The following is a 21,082-nucleotide window of genomic DNA, read 5'->3' as shown; positions in this document are numbered from 1 at the left end:
CTGATGGGGGCAGTTTTGGTGTCCCCCCGTTTGGCTGCCTAATCCAGCGTTTGCTGGCTGCTCACTCGCCATAGTGGCACTCATGCTAGCTTCAATGGCAACAAAATGTTCAGTTGAAAAATTCTTCTTTTGGAAATGCTTTTTTCTAGTTTTGTAATGTGGTGTAAAGTTTTTCAGAGGTAGTTGCTAGACTATGAAGGGCCAACTGGGTGAACCATTTTGCTATAACGGGTGGTCTTCGACTTTTGCACAATACAGTACATAACGTCAGCCTTGTAGCTCCAGTGCAAAACTGAAAAAGCAAACTCGAGACACCAAATACATCTGGGGTAAAATTGCAACACACTTAAGTTCATCAGCTTATTATCAAGATCTTGAGTTGAAGCAGGTGTGGCCGAGTAGGAACGGCAGTAATCTGTGCAGGACTGGGAAGAACTGCTCTAGATGTACATATGAACTGGTTGTTTTCTACATAACAAATAATCCCAGTGCTGCCTTTTTGTGGCTGTACTGCTGCTCTGCTCAAGTCTAAATAGCCCAAAAAAGCCTATATGGGATTTGCAGTGGGGAATCCACACTAACACAACTAAGTGCATATCTGGAAAAGAGTACTTCATTTATTTGGCCAAAAGTGGCATTAAAAATCAATCGCTCACTCAATCAGTATAATCACTACGAAGCAATTATACAATTTGACAAAAACTTTAATAACACAAAGTTCACAGCAGTAGAAAAAAACCAGATGCAATTTAGTGCAGTTAATCAGGAAATTTGGCCATTAGTGATGTGTGAGTATTTGTGAGAGAGAGAGAGAGAAACGCAGAGAGAGAATGAGAGAACTGCAGAGAACCACTTTATCCTAACAGGATCAACTCAGAATCAGCTCCTGTGTATTAACGTCAGGAAGTATTAATGGGTGGTCCGTTTCTGTTCTTGTTGTACGTGTAAGTGTTTTTCGCTCAGTCCGCTCCCTCAGTGGTGACGGAGGACACGGCGCTGACGTAGTACGGTCCCTCTTCCAGGTAGCTTTTCAGCTTTAGGTAGTTCTGAGCTCCAAAAATCTCTCGCGTGCTGGACGAGCTCAGCAGTGCCCCCACCAGCTCGAACTTGCAGTCCTTCGCCTCCTTCCCTTTCCCCACCGAGCGGTCCACCACCCACTCTGCAAAACCCGGCGTCGACATCATCAAGCGCTGACCCCACTCCTGGCACGCTATGGCCTGTGATTCAGAACAGCAAATCATTGTTTATTAAACAATGAATAAATGAATTCATGATCAGGTGTAAATTAGAGGTCCTGTAAATATACAACAGCTGCCACATTTTCTGCACATTTTAGTTTTAACATATTGAAAAATAATAAAATATAAAATGCATCAAGCCGTACTTTGGCCCAATCTCATTTCAGCCCTCGCCCCTACCACTTAGCCCTTACCCCTCTGTTTTGCATGTTCACGTCTAGGGGAAGGGCGTCCCGATTCTTGTTGAGATAGAGGGGTAGGGCGAAGTGTTAGGGCTACATGGCCCTGCGAACGGAGATGTTTCAGAGACTCCAAACAGAGAGTTATGAGAAAAAAAGAAACACCGGCAAGACGGCTGAACAAGAAACCAAAGAAACTTGCAAATGTGAGAATTTTCTCCATTAAAAAATTACGATAATCATTGTATTATCTTAGGTTCTCATTTCAACGTATTATCGTCCTTTTCTTCATAACAAACATAAAAAATCGATAATGGTATGCTGATGTCTCGGTAGCTAGCTGGCTAAATTTCCCGTTCCACCTTAAATAGTCCAGCGGTTCTGATGCCTGAAGCGCCAGAATGTAAGTACTGCACAATTTAAGGTGGAACAGGAAAATTTGAATGAGAAGCTGGTGAATATCTGACTTCAGCTTCATATCACTGAAGAATTAGTGGTGGGCAATAATAAATAATTGCCCCCCCTCTTTGAGGGCATATGATTCCCTAAATGTAACTAAAGCCCAGCAGTAAGGAGCTGAACTTTACCCTCCTCTGCTGTCACTGCAGACTGGCAGGGTCGCCTACAGAGCAGTAGTAGTAGCTGTTAATGAAGTAATGCACTTTTTATTAGGGTCTCATTTTGTACAGTAGATTTCAACCACCACCGCATGACACTCGAAAACAAGGGGTAGGGGTAAAAATAAGAAATGGGACTCAGGCTTAACATTTTACTCTTTCCTAAAATTAAATTCAGCAAATAAACAGTAATTGTGCATAAACGTGCGCAGAAGCATGTCCTCTGAAGATCAACAAAACATGGAATTTGACCAGGGGTGCCCAAACATTTGCATACGGCTGTATATTTATGGAAAAAAACAACTGATCTTTCTCAGTCTGACTCTAGAACAGCAGCCCACTCTGAGACACTTATAAAATACCAGCCTTGAGGGAATGACCTCATTCTGGCTGGAAACACTAGCTGTAAGTCACTGTTAGCGCTGTTTGTCCAAACTGTCTTCAAGTCTTTCCAGGCTCGTTAAAAACCTCATCAGGGAACAAAAGTCTAGCAGGCAGGAACAGTTCACTGCTGACATGACGTCACCTCAGGGCTTCTCACGTTACACTTCTTTTAATACTGTAATAAATGCGGCTATATAAAAACAGCTGAGATGAGGACTGACGCCAGGTGACCACATCGAATGTGGGTTTTAGTAAGAACAGAAACTAAAGCACACACAAGCACACTTTCTCAAAAAGAAACAGTTCAGCATTTTTCCGGATTTGACACGTCATCTTGCCTTCTTCTAAAGACCTTCATGGCCTCATCATTAGCAATGACCCTAAACTGTTCAGAATTTACAATAACTTGTATGTTCTGGCTCATACTCTCATATGCACACCAACACAGGAGATGCTCTTACAGTGAATATGCGGAGAGCGCAGCAGTGGAGCTCAGGGAACGGCTGTGTGCTGATGTTTCTGATCATCTCCATCGGCTGAGAGCTCAGAGAAGAGAACCATGACTCTGTCAGCAACAGCAGGTCGTCTGTCTGCTGCTCCACCTGCGTATCACAGAGACACAATCACTTTCAGAACAAGAGAATCATTCCTTCAGGTTGGGCAATATGACATTTATTCTTATCGTGATACATGTCATGAAAATATGTCACACTATGCTTTTCTGAGCATATCATGGGTATCGTCAGTGCTTAACAACCACCTACCAACTGCATGTTTGATTAAAGAGAGCATAATTAGTCCTATTTGATTGGATTTAGTGCAGCACAGTGTGTGAAATGTTGAACAGTAACTTGATTCATAGCTTTTGACAGTATTTTTTAAAATGTAGCACTACTTTGTCTGTTCTAGCTTATCAGATGTCAGAAAAAAATACATCATGTACTGTAAAAAAAACTTCCTGAAGTACAACCCCATTTCCAAAAAACTTGGGACAAAATGTAAATAAAAACAAAATGCAATGATGTGCAAATTATTTAAAGCCATTATTTAATTGGAAATAGTACAGAGACAACATATCAAATGTTGAAAGTGATAAATTTTATTGTTTTTTTTGGGGGGGGGGGATTTTTGCCCATTTTGAATTTAATGCCAACAACATATTCCCAAAAAGTTGGGACAGGGGCAACAAAAGGCTGGTAGTTGATTGACAACAGGTCAGTAACATGACTGGGTATAAAAGAGCATCTCAGAGAGGCTGAGTCTTTCAGAAGTAAAGATGAGGAGGGGTTCACCACTCTGCGAAAGACTGCACAATCAAATAGTGCAACAATTCAAGAATAACGTTTCTCAACATAAAATAGCAAAGAACTTTCGCTTTTGCATCATCTATGGTACATAATATCATTAAAAGATTCAGAGAATCTGGAGAAATCTCTGTATGCAAGGGACAAGGCCAAAAACCAGTATTTGCTGGCCGTGATCTTTGGGCCCTCAGGCGGCACTGCATTAAAAACAGACATGATTCTGTAGTGGAAATCACTGCATGGGCTCAGAAACACTTCTGAAAACCACTGTCTGTGAAAGCAGTTCATCACTGCGTCCACAAATGCAAGTTAAAAGAAACCACATATAAACAGGATCCAGAAACACTGCCACCTTCTCTGGGCCCGAGCTCATTTAAAATGGACTGAGGGGACTTTTTTGGAACATGTTGTTGGCATCAAATTCAAAATGGGCATATATTTTTCAAAAAACACTAACATTTCTCAGTTTCAATGTTTGATATGTTGTCTTTGTAGTATTTTCCTTTTAAAAATATGGTTTACATGATTTGCATATCATTCCATCCTATTTTTATTTATATTCTGCACAGTGCCCCAACTTTTTTGTAAATGGGGTTGTACAACAGCATCCATAAATTACGATCAACATCCAGAAACAAGCAATTCTGTGGTTAAAATGGCAGATTAAACAGCTAAGCTTATTTTCTGATGATGAGGCTTTCCAACCTAGAAGGCTGGATCAACGATTCAATTTCTGGACTTATAGAGGGTTAACAGCCTAATGTACACCGATAAAGAAGAAGGGGACTATATTATCTTTTTGAGACTCAAAATTAGAAAGATAATAATGGCTTAACCTACAAAGATTTCTTCAGATACTTTCAACACCGCCACCACTATTTAGGTGATTAAAGATCCCGATTCTCAGATGGAAGAGAACCCTATAGCCCATTATGTGGAATAACCATGAAATACTGGTATTAATAAAACAGTCTCAAAAGTACACCAAGAAATAATGAATTTGAAAATTGAGTCAAATGAATAGATGAGCTTCTGTTGGCGTACGTGGAAAACACAAATTACAACCCACAAGTTCTAGAAATGTGACGGAAGTTTTGCTGGAAAAACTCTTTTTTTGTTACACCTGAAGTTAAATCAATGCAGCCTAATTTACCCCAACCTCGTTGGAAACAGTGTGGTTCCACTGATGTGGGGCAGATTCACGTCTTTTGGGGCTGTACCAAAATTCAAAAACTACTAGGAACAGGTTGGGTCTCATATTAATAGTATTTTGCACTTGGACATCACCAAGACTTGTTCACAGTTTTATATCTGAGACATACTAGTTTATGTAGGAGGGGACATATTTGCTGCAGGTGTTCTTAGCAGCCAGCAACGAGGCAATTCCTCGTAAATGGCTCCAGCCAGACTGTAAAAACTACACACACTGCAGATTCATGCTGGATTCAAATCACTCCACAATTCCTACTGTCACACTGTATAAAACAACAGCAGATTCATACTGGATTAACATCACAGATCTAATCGGTAATCAATTAAATGACAGTACCTATCTAGGTAAAAATCAATCTGTATCCAGTAGCGCCACACACACACACACACACACACACACACACACACACACACACACACACTTACAGGCAGTGTCAGCAGCTGAGCGATGGCCTCCAGACTCCTCACTCTGAGTTCTGTGGCTTCGTCTCTCGCTAACTGACTCATTCGCTTCAATGCTGCCTTGAACTTTTCACCTGCAAAGCAGAAACAGGTTTAATATAAACACATAGATTATGGGCTTAAATGTTCCGTACAGCAGAGAGAGACAAAGAGATGCACACAGCCACAGAATGTTCAGCACTGCTCTGAATTATTTGCACAAGAAATACACATTACACTGTGTCTTAACAGCAAACGACGCAAGCGAGCGACATCAACAAAATCTAAATGTTTCTATTATAATCAGTAAAGCTGATAAAACAGCACTCATTACATACTCTATTAAACACCTGCCAAACCACAGCTGGACAGCTCTGTCATTACAGCTGCTATCTTCTGACAGGACCATGGTTTGTTAACATTCGGCTTGATGCTCATATTTGATGTTTTCAGTATAAACATCCTATCCTCATCGCACATATCCTACATTTTACTTACACAAGGTGATTCAAAAAGACTCATCCGATTCCAAAATGATTTATTTCTCTTGTATATCATTACAGAACAATGCAGTAAACTGTAAATAGTTTAAATGAGCATAAAGTTTGGCGCTTTGAAATCGGATGAATCACCCTGTATATTATGTTTGCTCCTGACATCATAATTAATATTTTCCATTTCTAACCTTTGTTTGTCCCTTTAGACAGGCTGTCTTTGTTACTGTGCCTTTAAGACTTATAATTATATGTAAATAGTCTCGGTTCTGAGTGGCTGTCCTGGATTGTGGCTGAAACGTTCCTTATAATTTGAATGGGTGGGGCTACACTGGAGGCTGAATTGGTGGATAAATGTAAATGTAATGAATTCAAAATAGGCTGATTTTGCAGCTTGTGTTTCCGTGTCAGAACTGGGTTACAATTAATCTAGTCTACTGTTCGACTTAAGTGTTTTTCTTCTATAAATGCACACACCTGTTTTGTGCAGGACCTGTTTGCCCTCCACAGTGCCTCCCAGTAATCCAAGCGTATCCAAGGCAACAGGGGTCTGCGTTGGGTCAGGGTCCATTGCCATGGCAAACACCATGTTAAGGAATGCTGGGTAAGTCTCACACACCTGCTGAGGGCTGTCCATTATCGCCAGATTACCGAAAAACTTCACCAGACCTGAATAAACACACACAAACTTGCCAGCTTAGTAATTAAAATTTTTATTTTTTAATTTTTTTTCCCATACTTCATCACACAGGAGTGTCCTAAATGAGCCAGCACCCTACTCAAACTCAGTACTGTAAACACGTGTACAAACATGTTGACACACCTGGCAGGTAGAAGTTGGAGAACGGGTCAGAGTCTGCAGCGATGATCATGTTGGATATTTTGTCCATAATGCCTTGCTGGGACAAGTACTGTCGGCCATGCTGGCTCTGAGCTAAACTAGTGACCATCTCTATGGCAGTCACTCTGAAAAAGACACAGAAATATTCAGGTAACCTCACTAACATATCGCCAGTGCCAAAACAAAACCTCATATTTCTGAAACGGTGACTACAGGAGGAGTGGCCACTTCATTAAGTACACCTCCTTGTTTCTACACTCACTGTCCATTTTATCAGCTCCACTGATCATATAGGAGCAATTTGTAGTTCTACAGTTACAGACTGTAGTCCATCTGTTTCTCTGCATACTTTCTTACCCTGTTCTTCAATGGTCAGAACCCCCACAGGACCCCCACAGAGCAGGTATTACTTGGGTGGTGGATCATTCTTAGCACTGCAGTAACACTGACGTGGTGGTGGTGTGTTAGTGTGTGTTGCGCTGGTCTGAGTGGATCAGACACAGCAGAGCTGCTGGAGTTTTTAAACACCTCAGTGTCGCTGCTGGACTAAGAACCAAAAATATCCAGCCAACAGCGTCCTGTGACCACCAGGGTTTCTCAATCTATTGGCCGTGGACCACCAGTGGGCCGTAAAGCACCTTCTAGTGGTCTGCGAGCCTGTACTCAAGGGGTTCAGTATTTCGTACTGAGCCAGTAACATCTTTTTAAGTCCCATGTGTCAAACACAAGATCAGACACAATCCTATCCGATCAGCAAAAGTATTTTAATTTTCTATTAACATTAGCCCGTTTCGCAATGCGCTGCACTACAATCCCCAGCATGCACTGCAACATAATATGTGCTCTGACTCTCCTACCCCAGCAACAATCTATGGAAGAGCAGTTACGCCTCGGTTCTACACAATTCCACACAAGCAAACAGGTAGGTTTAAAAGACTGAGTTCCTGGGAACATTTACATTTTTAATATTTCAATTATTCATGTAATATTTCAAGGTCTACTAGAAGAGCCTGTATTTTACTGCTGAAGTTTTTGAATAAACAATGGCCAGGTGGGGTTATAGCACAACATTAATTAAAAATGAATTAGATTAGAATAGATTTTTTTAATATGGCCCCTTTATTGGTTTGACACCCCTGTTCTAAGTCATAAAAGGTGGAAAAAAGATTAACTTAATAATTAAATATCTAAGAATTAAACGTTTATAAATTATAACCAATAATAATATTAATACAAACACAAATAAAAACGCTGCAACAGCAGGCTAATTACATGTCATCACTCTGAGACAATGCAGCAGCAGACCAGAGAGGAAGAAAGTGCTTTCAGCTACCTTTTCTGGTGAAGCCTAATCACACGTATCACAGGCGTGAACATTCCACTAGTATTCGGGTCTGCAACAAACAGCCGAACCGTGGACCAGCAAAAACTGCAGGTCTCGGTCCACTTCAAACAAACCCTGGTTCAGTTCACTGCTGATGGAAGCACATTTTGTGATCAAACGAGGGAATTCATTTATAGAGCTTGCCTTCCTCTTCTTCTAGCAGCACTTTGGGCACCACACAGTCAGCATAATCTGCCTGTTTTAACGTCTGAGTCTTTACAGGCTCTCATCTGCAGTTCCACGTTTGATTTCGGCTCATTGATCACGAGCATCAGTGTCCTGAGTGGTTAAACTCAAATTCATTAGCCAATAACAAAAAAGCACATACCAAGAAAGGTTTCTTATTACTGTTGATTGCGACGACGCTAATCCAGAAACCCAGGGAGAGGAGTGTGGCTTGGCTATTTCAACCTGAGACTAAGCAGTTACTCTTGTGGTAAAGCCAGTGGATTATTTTTAGTGAAAACACAATGGACTGCAGCTCCAAATCACAGCCCACAACTACCTTGTATATTTCTAAAGCCCCTTTTTCTGTAACATCACTGCAACAATGTTTCTTTTTTACATTATGGTTTTTAACATTACTGTAATTTTGGTTTCTATGATTGAGACCAATCACAGGCTCTAATTCTCAGGTTTTCAGTGTCAGCATTTAAGAAAAGAAAACTGCACAAAAAGCTGATTTTACTTTTCCTGTGGGCTGATATGCTTTGTGTGTATAAACAGACAGGCCTTGGGGCAGAAAAGGTTGAGAACCCCTGCACTAGAGGATGACCAACACAAAGTGTGCAGCAGCAGATGAGCTATCGTCTCTGACTTTACATGTACAAGGTGGACTGACAAGGTAGGAGTGTCTAATAGAGTGGACAGTGAGTGGACACTGTTTAAAAGTGCATACATTCATATGCACAAAATACACAACAGTTTTCTGATTTTGTAAGTGAAAATAAGTTCACACATCCTGAACACACTCCTGGATATTTTACTCACTGTTAATTTGATAAATTTAACATGTGGCAAGTGCAAAAGTTATGGCACGTTTTATATTTTACGTTTCATTTTTATTATGTTGGAAAAAATACAAAAAGCGAAAACATATAGAAATACACTGCCTGTGTGTGTGCTCAGTGTGTGTGTACGCTTGTGAATGTATGTGTGTGTTACCTGACGAGTACATCTTCTCCTGTCAGTTCCTCTAGTAGCTGAGAGATGAAGCTGCTGTTGGCGCAGTAACCCAGCGAGACAGGGGATACAGAGGACACCTCCACCACCAGCTACACATATTATATCACCACATTACATACGTAGCACCATTATATGAACAAACAGTTACTAGTGCATGTAAACATGTATGGCACACACACAAACACAAACAAATTAAAAAGAAAGGAAAAGTGAGAGACAAAATTAGACATTTCGACACACGCTATATGTTAGCGGGACAACTGACACGCACCTCATACACCCGGTATCTGATGACATCACTGATGGCCATCACATCCTTAAGTTCTTTCAGCAAATCAGAACGAAACAGAGCATCAAGCCCTTCCTTTGTATTGCTCAGCTTGCTGAGGGCAGCTATGGCCTGAGAGAAAAAAGAAAAAGAGTTTCTAACAGGCTTGAGGTTATTAACCCTAACATGTCCCCACACACCTGAGAAAGACAAGCTGCATTCTAGAGCCCTTCAGTAAAGCTGGACAAAGCCCAAAGTGAGGATGTCCCAATGAAACAGCTCTGCTCCTATTGGACTTTGGTGAATTACATTCGTCAAGATCTCTTAGTAAATTTGGCTGAGATGACTTTGTGAGATGTAAACAAGGTCATTCAGAGAGCTTGGATGCTCTATTCTAGAGTCAGAATTGTGCTGGTGGTGATAAGAAGTAGACATGTGAAGCACTAATGCCTCTAAAAGCTACATCTCAGAACGTTATTACCTTAAATGGTTTTAAATATCTGTCTAAGACATTGTCAATGTCTAAGACATTGTTTTATGATCGTTTTGAGAAGAGTTTGGCCTAAATATTTTATTTTCATGTACATCTGTGGCAGAGAGGTACACACAGGGTGTGTTTGCAAAACAGTTCCAAAAGATTTTTTTTTCCAGATTTATCACTGTTTTATCATCATCAGCATCATCTACAAAAGCTCAGAAGACTCGTGTAGGCTCACTGGTGGTTTTGGACAATAAATAAAATGTCTATATTTGTGTTGTAGTCATGGTGACCTCTGGTTCCTATCACCACCACTGTAAAGACATCTGAACCATTTCACACCAAACCACTCTGAACGACTTTATTGACATTTCAACCTCTAATTTATTCAGAACATTTTTCAAATTAATGGAATTCCCCTTAAAAGGTATAAATCACTGAAAAATCTAATTTACACAACTTTCCCCTTATTCTAAATGTAGCTGCAAATGCAGCTATGTTTGGTGTCTGAAGTTTGATTCAACAGTTCTGTTATTGCTATTTCACTTTAGCTGTAAGTGCAACGCAATATGAATCATATTGTTTAAGAATGGATTAATAAAAAAAAAATAAAAAATCACAATAACTGCTATCACTGTGTTTAGCTATGCAATTAACTTTTGTCCCATGTTTACAGACAACTGTGTATCCTACAGAGTCATAAACCTCACAGCTTGACATGAACATGTGATGATTTAGACCTGCAGTCGGCGTGATGCGAATTGGTGGGGTGCAAGCTTCCATTACCTGTCAGCTAAAGTATTCTTGGCTAAGCGATTACATTTGGGATATAAGGAAAACTGCTAATTTGATTTTTCACCGAACTATTCCTTAAAGCTCCCCGGCTAACTGAGAAGTGCTGCTTTGTGGTATAGACTGCACTTACAATTGTGAAGTACAGTACCTCTTTAGCAACGCCTATACGTTCTGCCCCCACACAATGGATTACATCCCGCAGAATTTCAGGACTTCTCAGAACCTCTGTCATCCCCTCTGTGTGGCTGACCACCCGACCGATCTATAATACACAAGAGACAGACAGTCAACCTAAAAGATGACTGTTAAATTGACTGTTATATTAAATGCGATATGGACTGTACTGCTGACCTGAGTGAGAGCCAGCACTTTAACAGAATCATCAGGATGGCTTAGTCCACTCTGCAGCTCTGCCTTGCAGTTCTGAGCCAAGTAGGTGGGATCTAACACCTGCAAGACACGCCCCAGGATCTCCACACACACTTCAATCTGCTCCCTGTAAACAAACACATAGATACTGTACAGTCTGAACACAACACAGTCAGGTACGGTCATGTTAACACAATTGACATAAGCATGTCTGATGGATCACAGGGCCATGTTTTCCACCTCATGGCCTGAATCAGGAGAGACAGATGAGGAAAATGGATGCTAAAAGTTAGACAATGTACCAAAAGTCTTGTGCTTTTTCAACACTGCAAAGTGGCAAACAATTCAAGACAAGCTTCTTTATAAACGTAAATGAGATTTGTGAGTGTGAAGTAGAGCTTTAAATCAGGCCTGACAGTTTTGTCCGAACCCAAAAAAGGCACAAGAACTTTTTGTCTGAATCTGACCCGACTCAGCAGCTCAAGTTTTCGGTCCGAATCTGGCCCAAAATTTTGTCCGAATCGGAGCCAAAGCACATCATCAAGTTTCTGCCTGGAGAACTTCATGCTTCAAGATCTCCTATTCATCTACCTTCCTGCAAGTTTTACCTCCAGCCCAAATCTAGCCCCCATTCAGAGGTTAAGGGCAATAATCTGAAGGCAATAACTTGAGATAAACTCCACAGCATGGTAGATCACCTGGAGCCAGGAGTGGTGACCACTATCAGTGAGATGTAAACAAAATCTGACAAAGTCTCATGTGAAATGGTTCATTACTAACTTCTTCACAGTGGTGGTGATAGGAGCCAGCTGTTTACAACACAAAAATAACCATTTGATTTACTGTCTAAAAAATGACAGTGATCCCACACTCTGCTGAGTTTTTATATGAAATGTTGATGATGGTAAAATAATAGCAAATTTGAAAAACAAATCTTTTCTCTATAACACACTGCATGTACCTCTCTGCCATTAATGCATTTAAAAATAGAACATTTTAATCTTCTCAAATACACTGTCAAAATGTCTCAGGCATCAGGTAATATATTAGAAACTATTTCATGAAATAATTTTCTGTAAGGGAGTTTTTCGAGGCTTTAAACTCGTCAGACGTCTGGTTCCTATCGCCACCACTGTGAACAATTCTGAGTTGGCAAGTTTCTCTAGAACGAAGCATTTCACACCAAACCACTCTGAACGACTCTGTTTACATCTTAACCATTTAATTATGCAGATATTTGAAAAAATGGGAGCAATTCCTCTTTAAGCGTTACAACATAGTAATTTGTGGCCTCAATATATTAATTTGCAGCCTTAATATTTTAAATTGTGGCCTCAACATAGTGATTTGTAGCATCAATATAGTAATTTGTAGCCTCATTGTTTTAAATCATGGCCTCAACATAGTAATTCAAACCCTCAATATATTAATTTGGGGCCTCAATATATTAAATTGTGGCCACAACATAATAATTTGTGACCTCAATATATTAATTTGTGGCCTCAATATATCAAATTATGGCTGCAACATAATAATCTGCAGCCTCAATATAGTAATTGTGACCTCAATATATTAAATTGTAGCCTCAACATAGTAATTCGTAGTCTTAATATGTTAATTTGTGTACCTTAATATATTAATTTGTGGCCTCAATTTGTAATTTGTGACCTCAATATATTAAATTGTAGCCTCAACATAGTAATTCGTAGTCTTAATATATTAATTTGTGACCTCAATATATTAATTTGTGGCCTCAATATAGTAATTGTGATCTCAATATATTAAATTGCAGCCTCAACATAGTAATTCGTAGTCTTAATATATTAATTTGTGACCTCAACATATTAATTTGTGGCCTCAATATAGTAATTTGTCTCCACAATATTTTAAATCGTGGCCTGTACATAGTAACTCATAGCTTCAATACAGTAGTTTGTGGCCTCAATAGCGTTATAGTAATTCGTGGCCACGCCTTATTAAAAAGTAATCACCATGTCACCCTAGTGGCTCCGTAGCCTGGATAACAGACCGTGTATCTGACAGCTGATAGATGAAGATTGACATTTCAGCTGAAGCTAATGCTAATGCCGTCCAGTTCTGGAGCCTTTTTGCCTAATAAGAAGTTCATAACAGCTCATAAGCGCATGGAAAGAACTCGCTTTGGTTCCTGAGTGTTTTTAAAAGCTGTTAAGGACAGTGAAGCTGTAGTTGTGGTAGGTTAGGTTAGTTAGGTTAAGTTAGTTGTTGTTGTTGTGGACGAAGCTGACTCATCACTCCCCGAATGACCTACTTGTCGTTGGTGTTCAGCAGAGAGAAGATGAGCCCCAGCTGCGCGGCGGACAGGCTCTCCCTCAGCCCGCTCAGGGGGGTCGCGCTCACGGCCGTCCGGAGGCTCCTCAGCTCCTCTATCGGCTCCTCCGACTCGGCCAGCTCGGCCAGCAGACTCTCGATGGCCGCCGCCATGACGCCTCAGTGTTTGAACAGCGTTACCGCCGCGGGAGAAAAGTCTCACTGCGCGTCAGCGCCGCACCGCGTTTACGCAGTACGTCGGAAAAAACTCTCACCGCGTGTTCAGTGCCGCACTGCGTTTACGCAACAGATAAGGGAGAACAGTAAACTTGTGTTATGTTTCATAGAAAAATTCAAATGCCTCATTAGAGAACTTAAGTGCATAAGATAAACGGCAATATTTTAACATAAACATGTTAAGAAAATATAGTCAAGAAAATGCATTTTAATTTTCTGGTTCCTATCACCACCACTGTGAATCAGTGAGTTTCTCTAGAACTGAGCGTTTCACACCAAACCACTCTGAATGACTTTAAAAGGGTGGAATCCCCATTTAAACCAGTTTAAACCTGTTTATGATTGTTGTTCATTCAGCTGAGTGTGATTAAGTGCTTTTTCCTGTACATAGGGTTTTACAGTACTGTGTTCCAGAGTCTGTAACATCCAAACAAAATAGTTGGTACAATTGAAACACATTTACATTTATGAGGCCTCTGAGACAACTCACAAACACAAAAACACAAAGACAAGAATATATTTTAGAAGGCTAACAGAGCATTTCCCATACGGAAATCTGATATATGGGTATGGATCTCATAAAATGTCAGACATTTGTCTCAAAATATATGGTCACATATGTTGTGTACATATATGTAAGTATCAAATATTGAGCATATATATGGATCATATACATATATGTCTGGTTGAATACATACCAGCACAGTTTTAATTCTTACTGTTTGCTTTTAAATATTAAATTATTCAAATGTGTCAGGAAAAATATGTTCATTGATTTCATGTTATAACGCGTTTATTGCATAGCTTTTAATGTCCATGTGTTCAGAGTTCAGGTATGTAGCTAGTATACTAATTTTTACTTCACTAGGAAGCATGTGGAATAAAAAAGAAGATAGAACCTTAAAACAGATTTCATTTCAATAAACCTAGCATATATATGAGTAATCCACATTTGAATAACGTTTTCTATTATATATTGTTAAATGTGTTACTCAAATATGTTTGTATATGTTGATATAGGACTAAAATATATGTCCCATACTTGAAAAATTCAAATAAGTTGGCATGCATGACACATATATGTCTATATGTGACTAATATAAGTTGGACATTAGGGAAATCCATATATGCCGTATCATATATTTGAAACCCATATATCGCCATATATCAGATTTATGCACTTCGGCCTATTTGTGCGCATCAGCAGTTTAAAACCGCGTGTTTTAAATACTTTCTGAGTGCGCGTGAGCCAACGGATTTAACGGTCGACAGCCAGCTAAGGTCTCCTCACTGGAAGATTTTGCTTTGACTGGAAAATAAGGACTGATTTATTGATAAGATTAATTGCAAATAATTTATGTAAAGTTAACTTGCACATGCATGCTTGTTTTACCTAATATTAGGGGTTTGTTTATACAGTGTTATATTTTTATTTGCGTTGAGTTAACCTAGCTAGCTAGCTCGTTTGTAGTTTAAAACTTTAGCGTGTCACTTGGCTAACGTTATTTTTAGACCACTGAGGTTAAAAGAGCTCACCTTTAACAACCGGTAAGTAAAATAAAACGTTTATTTTTTGCGAAAGTCGATAATATCGTGCTGAAAACCTCGTTTAAGGTGGGCAGAGCTAGTCAGCAAGGAAACGACAGCTTTAGCCGCAACGTTAGTAGGACGGCAGGCAATTAATGATGGGGAGTCGATTCTTCGACTCCAGCACGTCTGGGTCTCTTGGCCAGTGAGTCGAAATGCCTGGAGTCAACTCTTCGACTCTGTGTTTTTCGGGTTTATTTTTTTAGTTTTTAGTTTCTTTCTGGTAAATTACCAGGTTTTAAACAACGCCAGCGCTGCTCACCAGCCGCTGATCCATCCTGCAAGCTAACTCTTCATTTTCTTCATGATTTGGGTCGCAATAACCAAAAAAGATTAGAAACGGAACAAGGTACGAAGACCAAAAACAAACTGTGTTTTTTTCACAGTACGTTGTGGAAAATAGGATACAGTTTCCACCTTAAATGAGATTGTCGTCGCTGCAGAACCAAAAGTCCAGCGGATTCGCCTGGATCTGATCCAACACCTCCCACGTCGTGTTTTAACTGGTCTGAACTTGAGTGGAGCTGATAAAATGGACAACGAGTGTAGGAACAAGATAGAATGAGCTAGTAAAAGTGGCTTATCAGGGTATATAACATTTAATATAATGTTATTTAGGTATATTGAGGTTTTTTTTATTAGACTTATGGAAATGTGTGGCAGTAATACCAAATCCTTTTAAATGTAAAAAAAAAAGGTCATACATTTTTTTATTATGAAATTCCAGTATTTAGTTGATAAACACAGTTATGTGGGTTATTTTGACCTGTCATATGTCCATTCTAGTGTTTAAAAACGTTCACGTTTTCAACTAGAACCCGTCTATCATAAGTACACTTGAGATGCAGGCCTACAGAACGGACTTTGTACCGCAATGTGAAAAAAGCTTTTCGAGTTGTGACAAATGAGTGTGAACGTGGTGAGTCATGAGCGGTTATAAAGGCTGTGTTGTGACATTCAGGACGGAGCAACATCGAGAAAAACACAAAGACACCAGCATCACCTGCGGGTTTCCCACAGGTAAAAACGCGACAGGGTAGACCAATGAAAGAAGTCGTAGGAGGCAAAAGTAAGCGTAAGCGTAAGTAAGTTTTTGACCTGAAGAGAAAGATTGGTATCCCCCCAAAAGCCACTATGTTGTATATCTTTTTGATGACCTTTTGTTTAACCCAAATGAGTGTTTTATCATAAACCTGATCATAATAATAGCTAAATTTTATATACATAAGGTGAAATTTGCCAGAAAAATACCTTCATACATCCCGTTTGTACGCACAGATCTGTGTGATTACATTTCTACATTAGTGAATTGGCACCAGCAGCAAAATAAGAAATATTGTAAATCCGTTGCTATGATAAAGCTTTTAAATTTTATTTAAATCCCAATGGTATTCTTTTTTGTTTCTGTTTTTCTTTCTTCTTTCCTCTTTATTTTTTATTTTGTTTATTCTGGGATGTGAAGGCTGTAAGGCATCCTATTGTTATACTTGTTTGTGTATATATATGGTTATATGCTGGAAATAAACAAAAAGAAAATAGTAGTTTAAACCAATAGACCAATAGAAATGTGATCATTTTAGACTGATTAAAAGAAGACGTGGGCGGAGTTGGATCAGGTCCGGCTCCACCCCTTTGGATTTGTGGTTCTGCAGCTAGTGATAGTTGCCTTAAATGGCGCTGCAGTTACATTCTGCGCATCATTAAGGTGACTGCTGCATCATTTAAGGTGAATTGGAAAAAAGCTGGAATAGAAGCTGGCGAATATGAAGCCAACTATAGCTTTTTAAAAAGATGATCAAGATAACATCCAACTGATTCCTTTTAAAAGAATTCTGACTACAGTAGCTAATGATTTCCTCAGTACATCATTCCGCCCCTCATGATGTGAAATAAGATGAATTTTCATCATAGCACTATGATCTGTAGCTGCTCCAAAAATGAGGTAACTGTTCAGGATAGTTTAATCTCTGCTGAGCCTCTTTATCACTGGCTCTGACACTTTCTTGGTTAAAATAAATTCGCAAGAAGCACTTTTGTTATTTCAGTTTTGATATTTTGAAAAATGTTTACAGACAAACAACTGTTTTTATCTTTGACATATCAGTGTTAGAGCACATGAGTGTGAGCGTATGAGTTATTGATAATTATTCATTAATTCATTATAAACCTATGCATCGTTTGTAATCCACCCAATGCTAATAACTATGATGGGGGGCTTAAACTTTCACAAGACACACAGCTGTAATCGATGCACGTTACTACCCTTTTAATTACGTTAATGTCGTTTTTTTTTGTTATTTTTTCATTTTCATTGTGCTTTAGAAAGTAACGTAATGATGTAGAGTCACCCAGAACCTTACTCAGCTTTTTATCATTTTCTAAAGCATCGTAGAGCATTTTGTTGGTTGAGGAGAGTATTATCTATTACATACACTCTTAAAAAAAGATATTTCTTCAGGGGTTCTTTAGTAAAGACAATGGTTCTATATAGAACCACGAACACTCAAAGAGCCATTTGCGTGCTTGAACGGTTTATTGCATGTTGAAGTGGTTCTTCAGATTGGTGTGGAATGTGTAGTTTATGGTTATACATAGAGCCTTTTTGAAAATGGTTCTATATGGCACCAAAAAGGGTTCTTCTGTTGTCATAGGCTTGACATATAGAACCACATTCTCCATCAATCTGAAGAACCATTTCACCATGCAGTAAACTGTTTAAGCATGCAAATGGTTCTTATATAAGACCATTGTCTTTACTAAAGACCCCCTTTACTAAAGAACCAACTTTTTTTTCAGAATGGACTGTATGACATGATTTTTTGTACTGTGTTTTATATTTGTTTTTGTTTTTCAGAGAGTGTAAAAAATCTGTCCAGCCATGGATGCTGAAATAAAGGTGTGGTTGGGAAACCCTAGGAAGAAGGCCGGTGAACACAACAAGCTTTTATCTAGACCAACACAAGCAAGACGTGAGACAGGTGAGTTTTCTGTGTGTGTGTGTGTGTGTGTGTGTGTGTGTGTGTGTGTGTGTAGAGTTGATACTGGAGGACTGCATTTGTCAGTGAGCAAATGTCATGGGCACTGCATAGGCAGCGCATTGTGTTCCCTTAGTCCAGCCCAAAGTGAACACACTTTTAGGCTCTGTTTTGAAGTCTAAATAGATTCTGGATAATACAGACTAGTTTGGTAGAGCAGTGTGAAAGTGCTAAATCCTTTGCAAATCTAAATGCAAATCTTTAAATCGAGTAGTTCTTGTTGTGAGCTTCACTGTAAAAGTAACATAAAAGAGATCCTCTGATACATGCCTGCTGCCAGTAGAGGGCACTGCTGCACAAAAACCTGGTTTTGCCTGTTTGAGGCTGTTCTGAGCTTTTGTCAATTCTGAAGTCAATTCTGATTCCGAAGTTCTCCAAACTTTGTCTAGTGTTGTTTTAATAAGTAGATATATTTTTTTCTTAGATTGTATTTTGGTCATATACAGACACAGACATTAAATCATTCCAATTGTTTCATTGTAGGCTTTATGATTAATGTGCTTCACCGTAATAAGTGTTCGTGTTAAAGTTTTATTGGAACTTTTCGGACTTTGTAGCACAGTTTAGTGTTTTTTCAGCTTAACAAACTATCTGAAACCCAAGTACAAGATGCTACATTCTAATTTGCTGTACATATGTTACAACCTGGTCTAGGGTCAGGCCGTAACAGAGAATGAGAGTGGGCTCTCTCCACCTGTCCCCTACTGTCCCCAAGCTCTCAAAGCGTAATCAAACAGTCACAATTTTAACAATAGTGGCAAAGCAAAGCAGACAGAATTGAAGAGTGCCGGGCTGGTCTGGGCAGGTGTTCTTCCAGGTCAAGTCAGAGCGGGAGAAAGCCCTGAACGTCTTCCAAGATGGTGGCTTGGTGACCTCTTATACCTCTGTGCGCCCCCGTCCGGCCAATCATGTACCTGCACATAAGGGGACACGCAACAGGGAAAACACAAAATGCCAGCACAAGGCACACAAAAGGTATATTACGACCAGGGGTCGTAACAACATATTATTATCTTCTACGTACTTTTAACTTTGGCCCTGGGTATTGAAATGTAGTACTCTTGCGGTACAGACCAAATTATTTTAAGTTCCATGGTGTAAGCATGTTATTTCAGCACCTTTTTAATTTCTGCTCCTTTGATTACTTACACCATCTGTTGTACATGTGACTTACATATTTCTATTTTTTAAAAGAAGGTGTCAAAAATGATCATATAAGAATTGGTATTGAAGTCAAGTTATCGGTATTGGTATTGATATGGACAGTTTTGAAGCATACTCAACACTGGGTAAGAATACCTGATTTAGCACCCAAGAGAGATTCTGGGTTAAAATGGGGGTCCGAGCCATGTTCATAGGTTTGTGTGAACCATGGACCAATTGCTCAATTCTATGTGTCACTTACCAACACTGAAACTGTGATAAGCAGTGGTCATTGCTGGGTGCTTGGCATGTAACACCTTTAAGAAGTATTCCAAATTTCAATTCCAGAAATGTTGGGACAGTATTTGAAATGCAGATAAAAACAGAAAGCAGACATTTGTAAATCCACTTTATATTGTATTTAATTGAAAACTGTACAAAGCAAAAAAGATTTTTCCTCTTTTACCTTATCAACTTCATTGTTTTCAGTTAATATATGCTCATTCTGAAACTGGTGCCTATTATCCGTTCCAAAAAAGTTAGAACAGGATAATTTAGGAACAGGAACATTGTGAAATTTTCAGAAAACATCTTTAACAGAGTGATGCAGTCATGCTTGGGTATAAAAGGAGCATCCAGGAAAGGCTGAGTCCTTCATTAATGAGGTTGTGTCAAGGCTTACCACTTTGCCAAAAAATACATCAGCAAATAATCCAACAGTTTAAGGACAATATGCCCCATTGAGCGATTGCAAGGATTTTAGGTATTTCACTCTTTATGGTGTATAAAATCATCAAAAGATTCATGGCATCTGGAGAAATCTGACAACTTAATGCCTGTGACCTTAGATAGCTCATAAATCACTGCATTAAAAACTTGCATGCTTCTATGATGGATGTCACCACATGGGTTTGGGAATACTTTGATAAACTGTTGTGAATAAACACGGTTTGTCATTGCATTCACAAGTGCAGTCAAGACTGTACTATACACAGTGGAAGTCACATACCAACAATGTCCAGAAACGCCGCCGGCTTCTCTGGACTCAAGCTCGTCTGAAATGAACTGATGCTCAGTGGAAATCTGTATTGTCTTTCAGATTGTTTATGGGAATAATGGAAGTCGTGTTCTCTGACCCAATAAAGAAAAAGGCCATCCAAATTGTTACCAGCATAAGGTTCAAAAACCAGAGTCTTTCATGATATGGGGGCATATTAGTGAGTAACTTGCACATCTGTAAAGGCACCATTAATGCTGAAAGATATATACTCATTTTGCTGCTACATATAATGATTTCTAGGTGTCTTTTGAGGGATGTTCATACTTCATTCAATGGCAAGCCACATTCTGCATGTTATAATAGCATGGCTGCGTAAACCTATAGTGCAGGTGCTAAACTGGCCTGACTGCAGTCCAGAACTATCTAGCATTAAAATTCTGTGGCACATTATGAAGCCCAAAATTCGACAGCGCAGGTCCTTTACGGTTGCACAACTAATGACTTGTATAACAGAAAACTGACAAAAAAATCACTTTCAAAACTGAAACATTTGGTGTCTTCAGTCCCAAGTGCTGTTAAAAGAAAAGGTGATGTAACACAGA

The 21,082-nt window shown here is 39.3% G+C and overlaps 1 protein-coding gene across 1 annotated transcript; it reads right to left on the bottom strand.

The window, feature by feature from the left end:
• Positions 1 to 686: 686 nt before the first annotated feature.
• Positions 687 to 13,683, bottom strand: psmd5 (proteasome 26S subunit, non-ATPase 5). The gene is made up of 10 exons (XM_036588813.1): positions 13,480 to 13,683; positions 11,172 to 11,316; positions 10,969 to 11,082; positions 9,551 to 9,679; positions 9,259 to 9,368; positions 6,693 to 6,835; positions 6,347 to 6,538; positions 5,361 to 5,470; positions 2,880 to 3,020; positions 687 to 1,217 (listed from the first exon to the last, which is right to left on the bottom strand). The coding sequence occupies exons 1-10, from the start codon at positions 13,650 to 13,652 to the stop codon at positions 960 to 962; spliced, it is 1,515 nt and encodes a 504-aa protein (XP_036444706.1). The 5' UTR covers positions 13,653 to 13,683; the 3' UTR covers positions 687 to 959.
• Between the last annotated feature and the right edge of the window lie 7,399 nt (positions 13,684 to 21,082).

This window comes from Colossoma macropomum, unplaced genomic scaffold (genome assembly GCF_904425465.1).
Source record: "Colossoma macropomum unplaced genomic scaffold, Colossoma_macropomum, whole genome shotgun sequence".
Taxonomy (NCBI): domain Eukaryota; kingdom Metazoa; phylum Chordata; class Actinopteri; order Characiformes; family Serrasalmidae; genus Colossoma; species Colossoma macropomum.
Note: the sequence above shows the minus strand (reverse complement) of the source record. Positions and strands in the feature narration are given on the sequence as shown.

Bases quoted from the DNA above. Each gene is read 5' to 3' on its own strand.
- psmd5 (XM_036588813.1), bottom strand. From the start codon at position 13,652: ATGGCGGCGGCCATCGAGAGTCTGCTGGCCGAGCTGGCCGAGTCGGAG. The intron at 11,083-11,171 runs GTCAGCAGTACA...TGTGTATTATAG, and splicing joins AAGTGCTGGCTCTCACTCAG to ATCGGTCGGGTGGTCAGCCA. The intron at 9,680-10,968 runs GTACTGTACTTC...TTTTTCTCTCAG, and splicing joins GTATAGGCGTTGCTAAAGAG to GCCATAGCTGCCCTCAGCAA.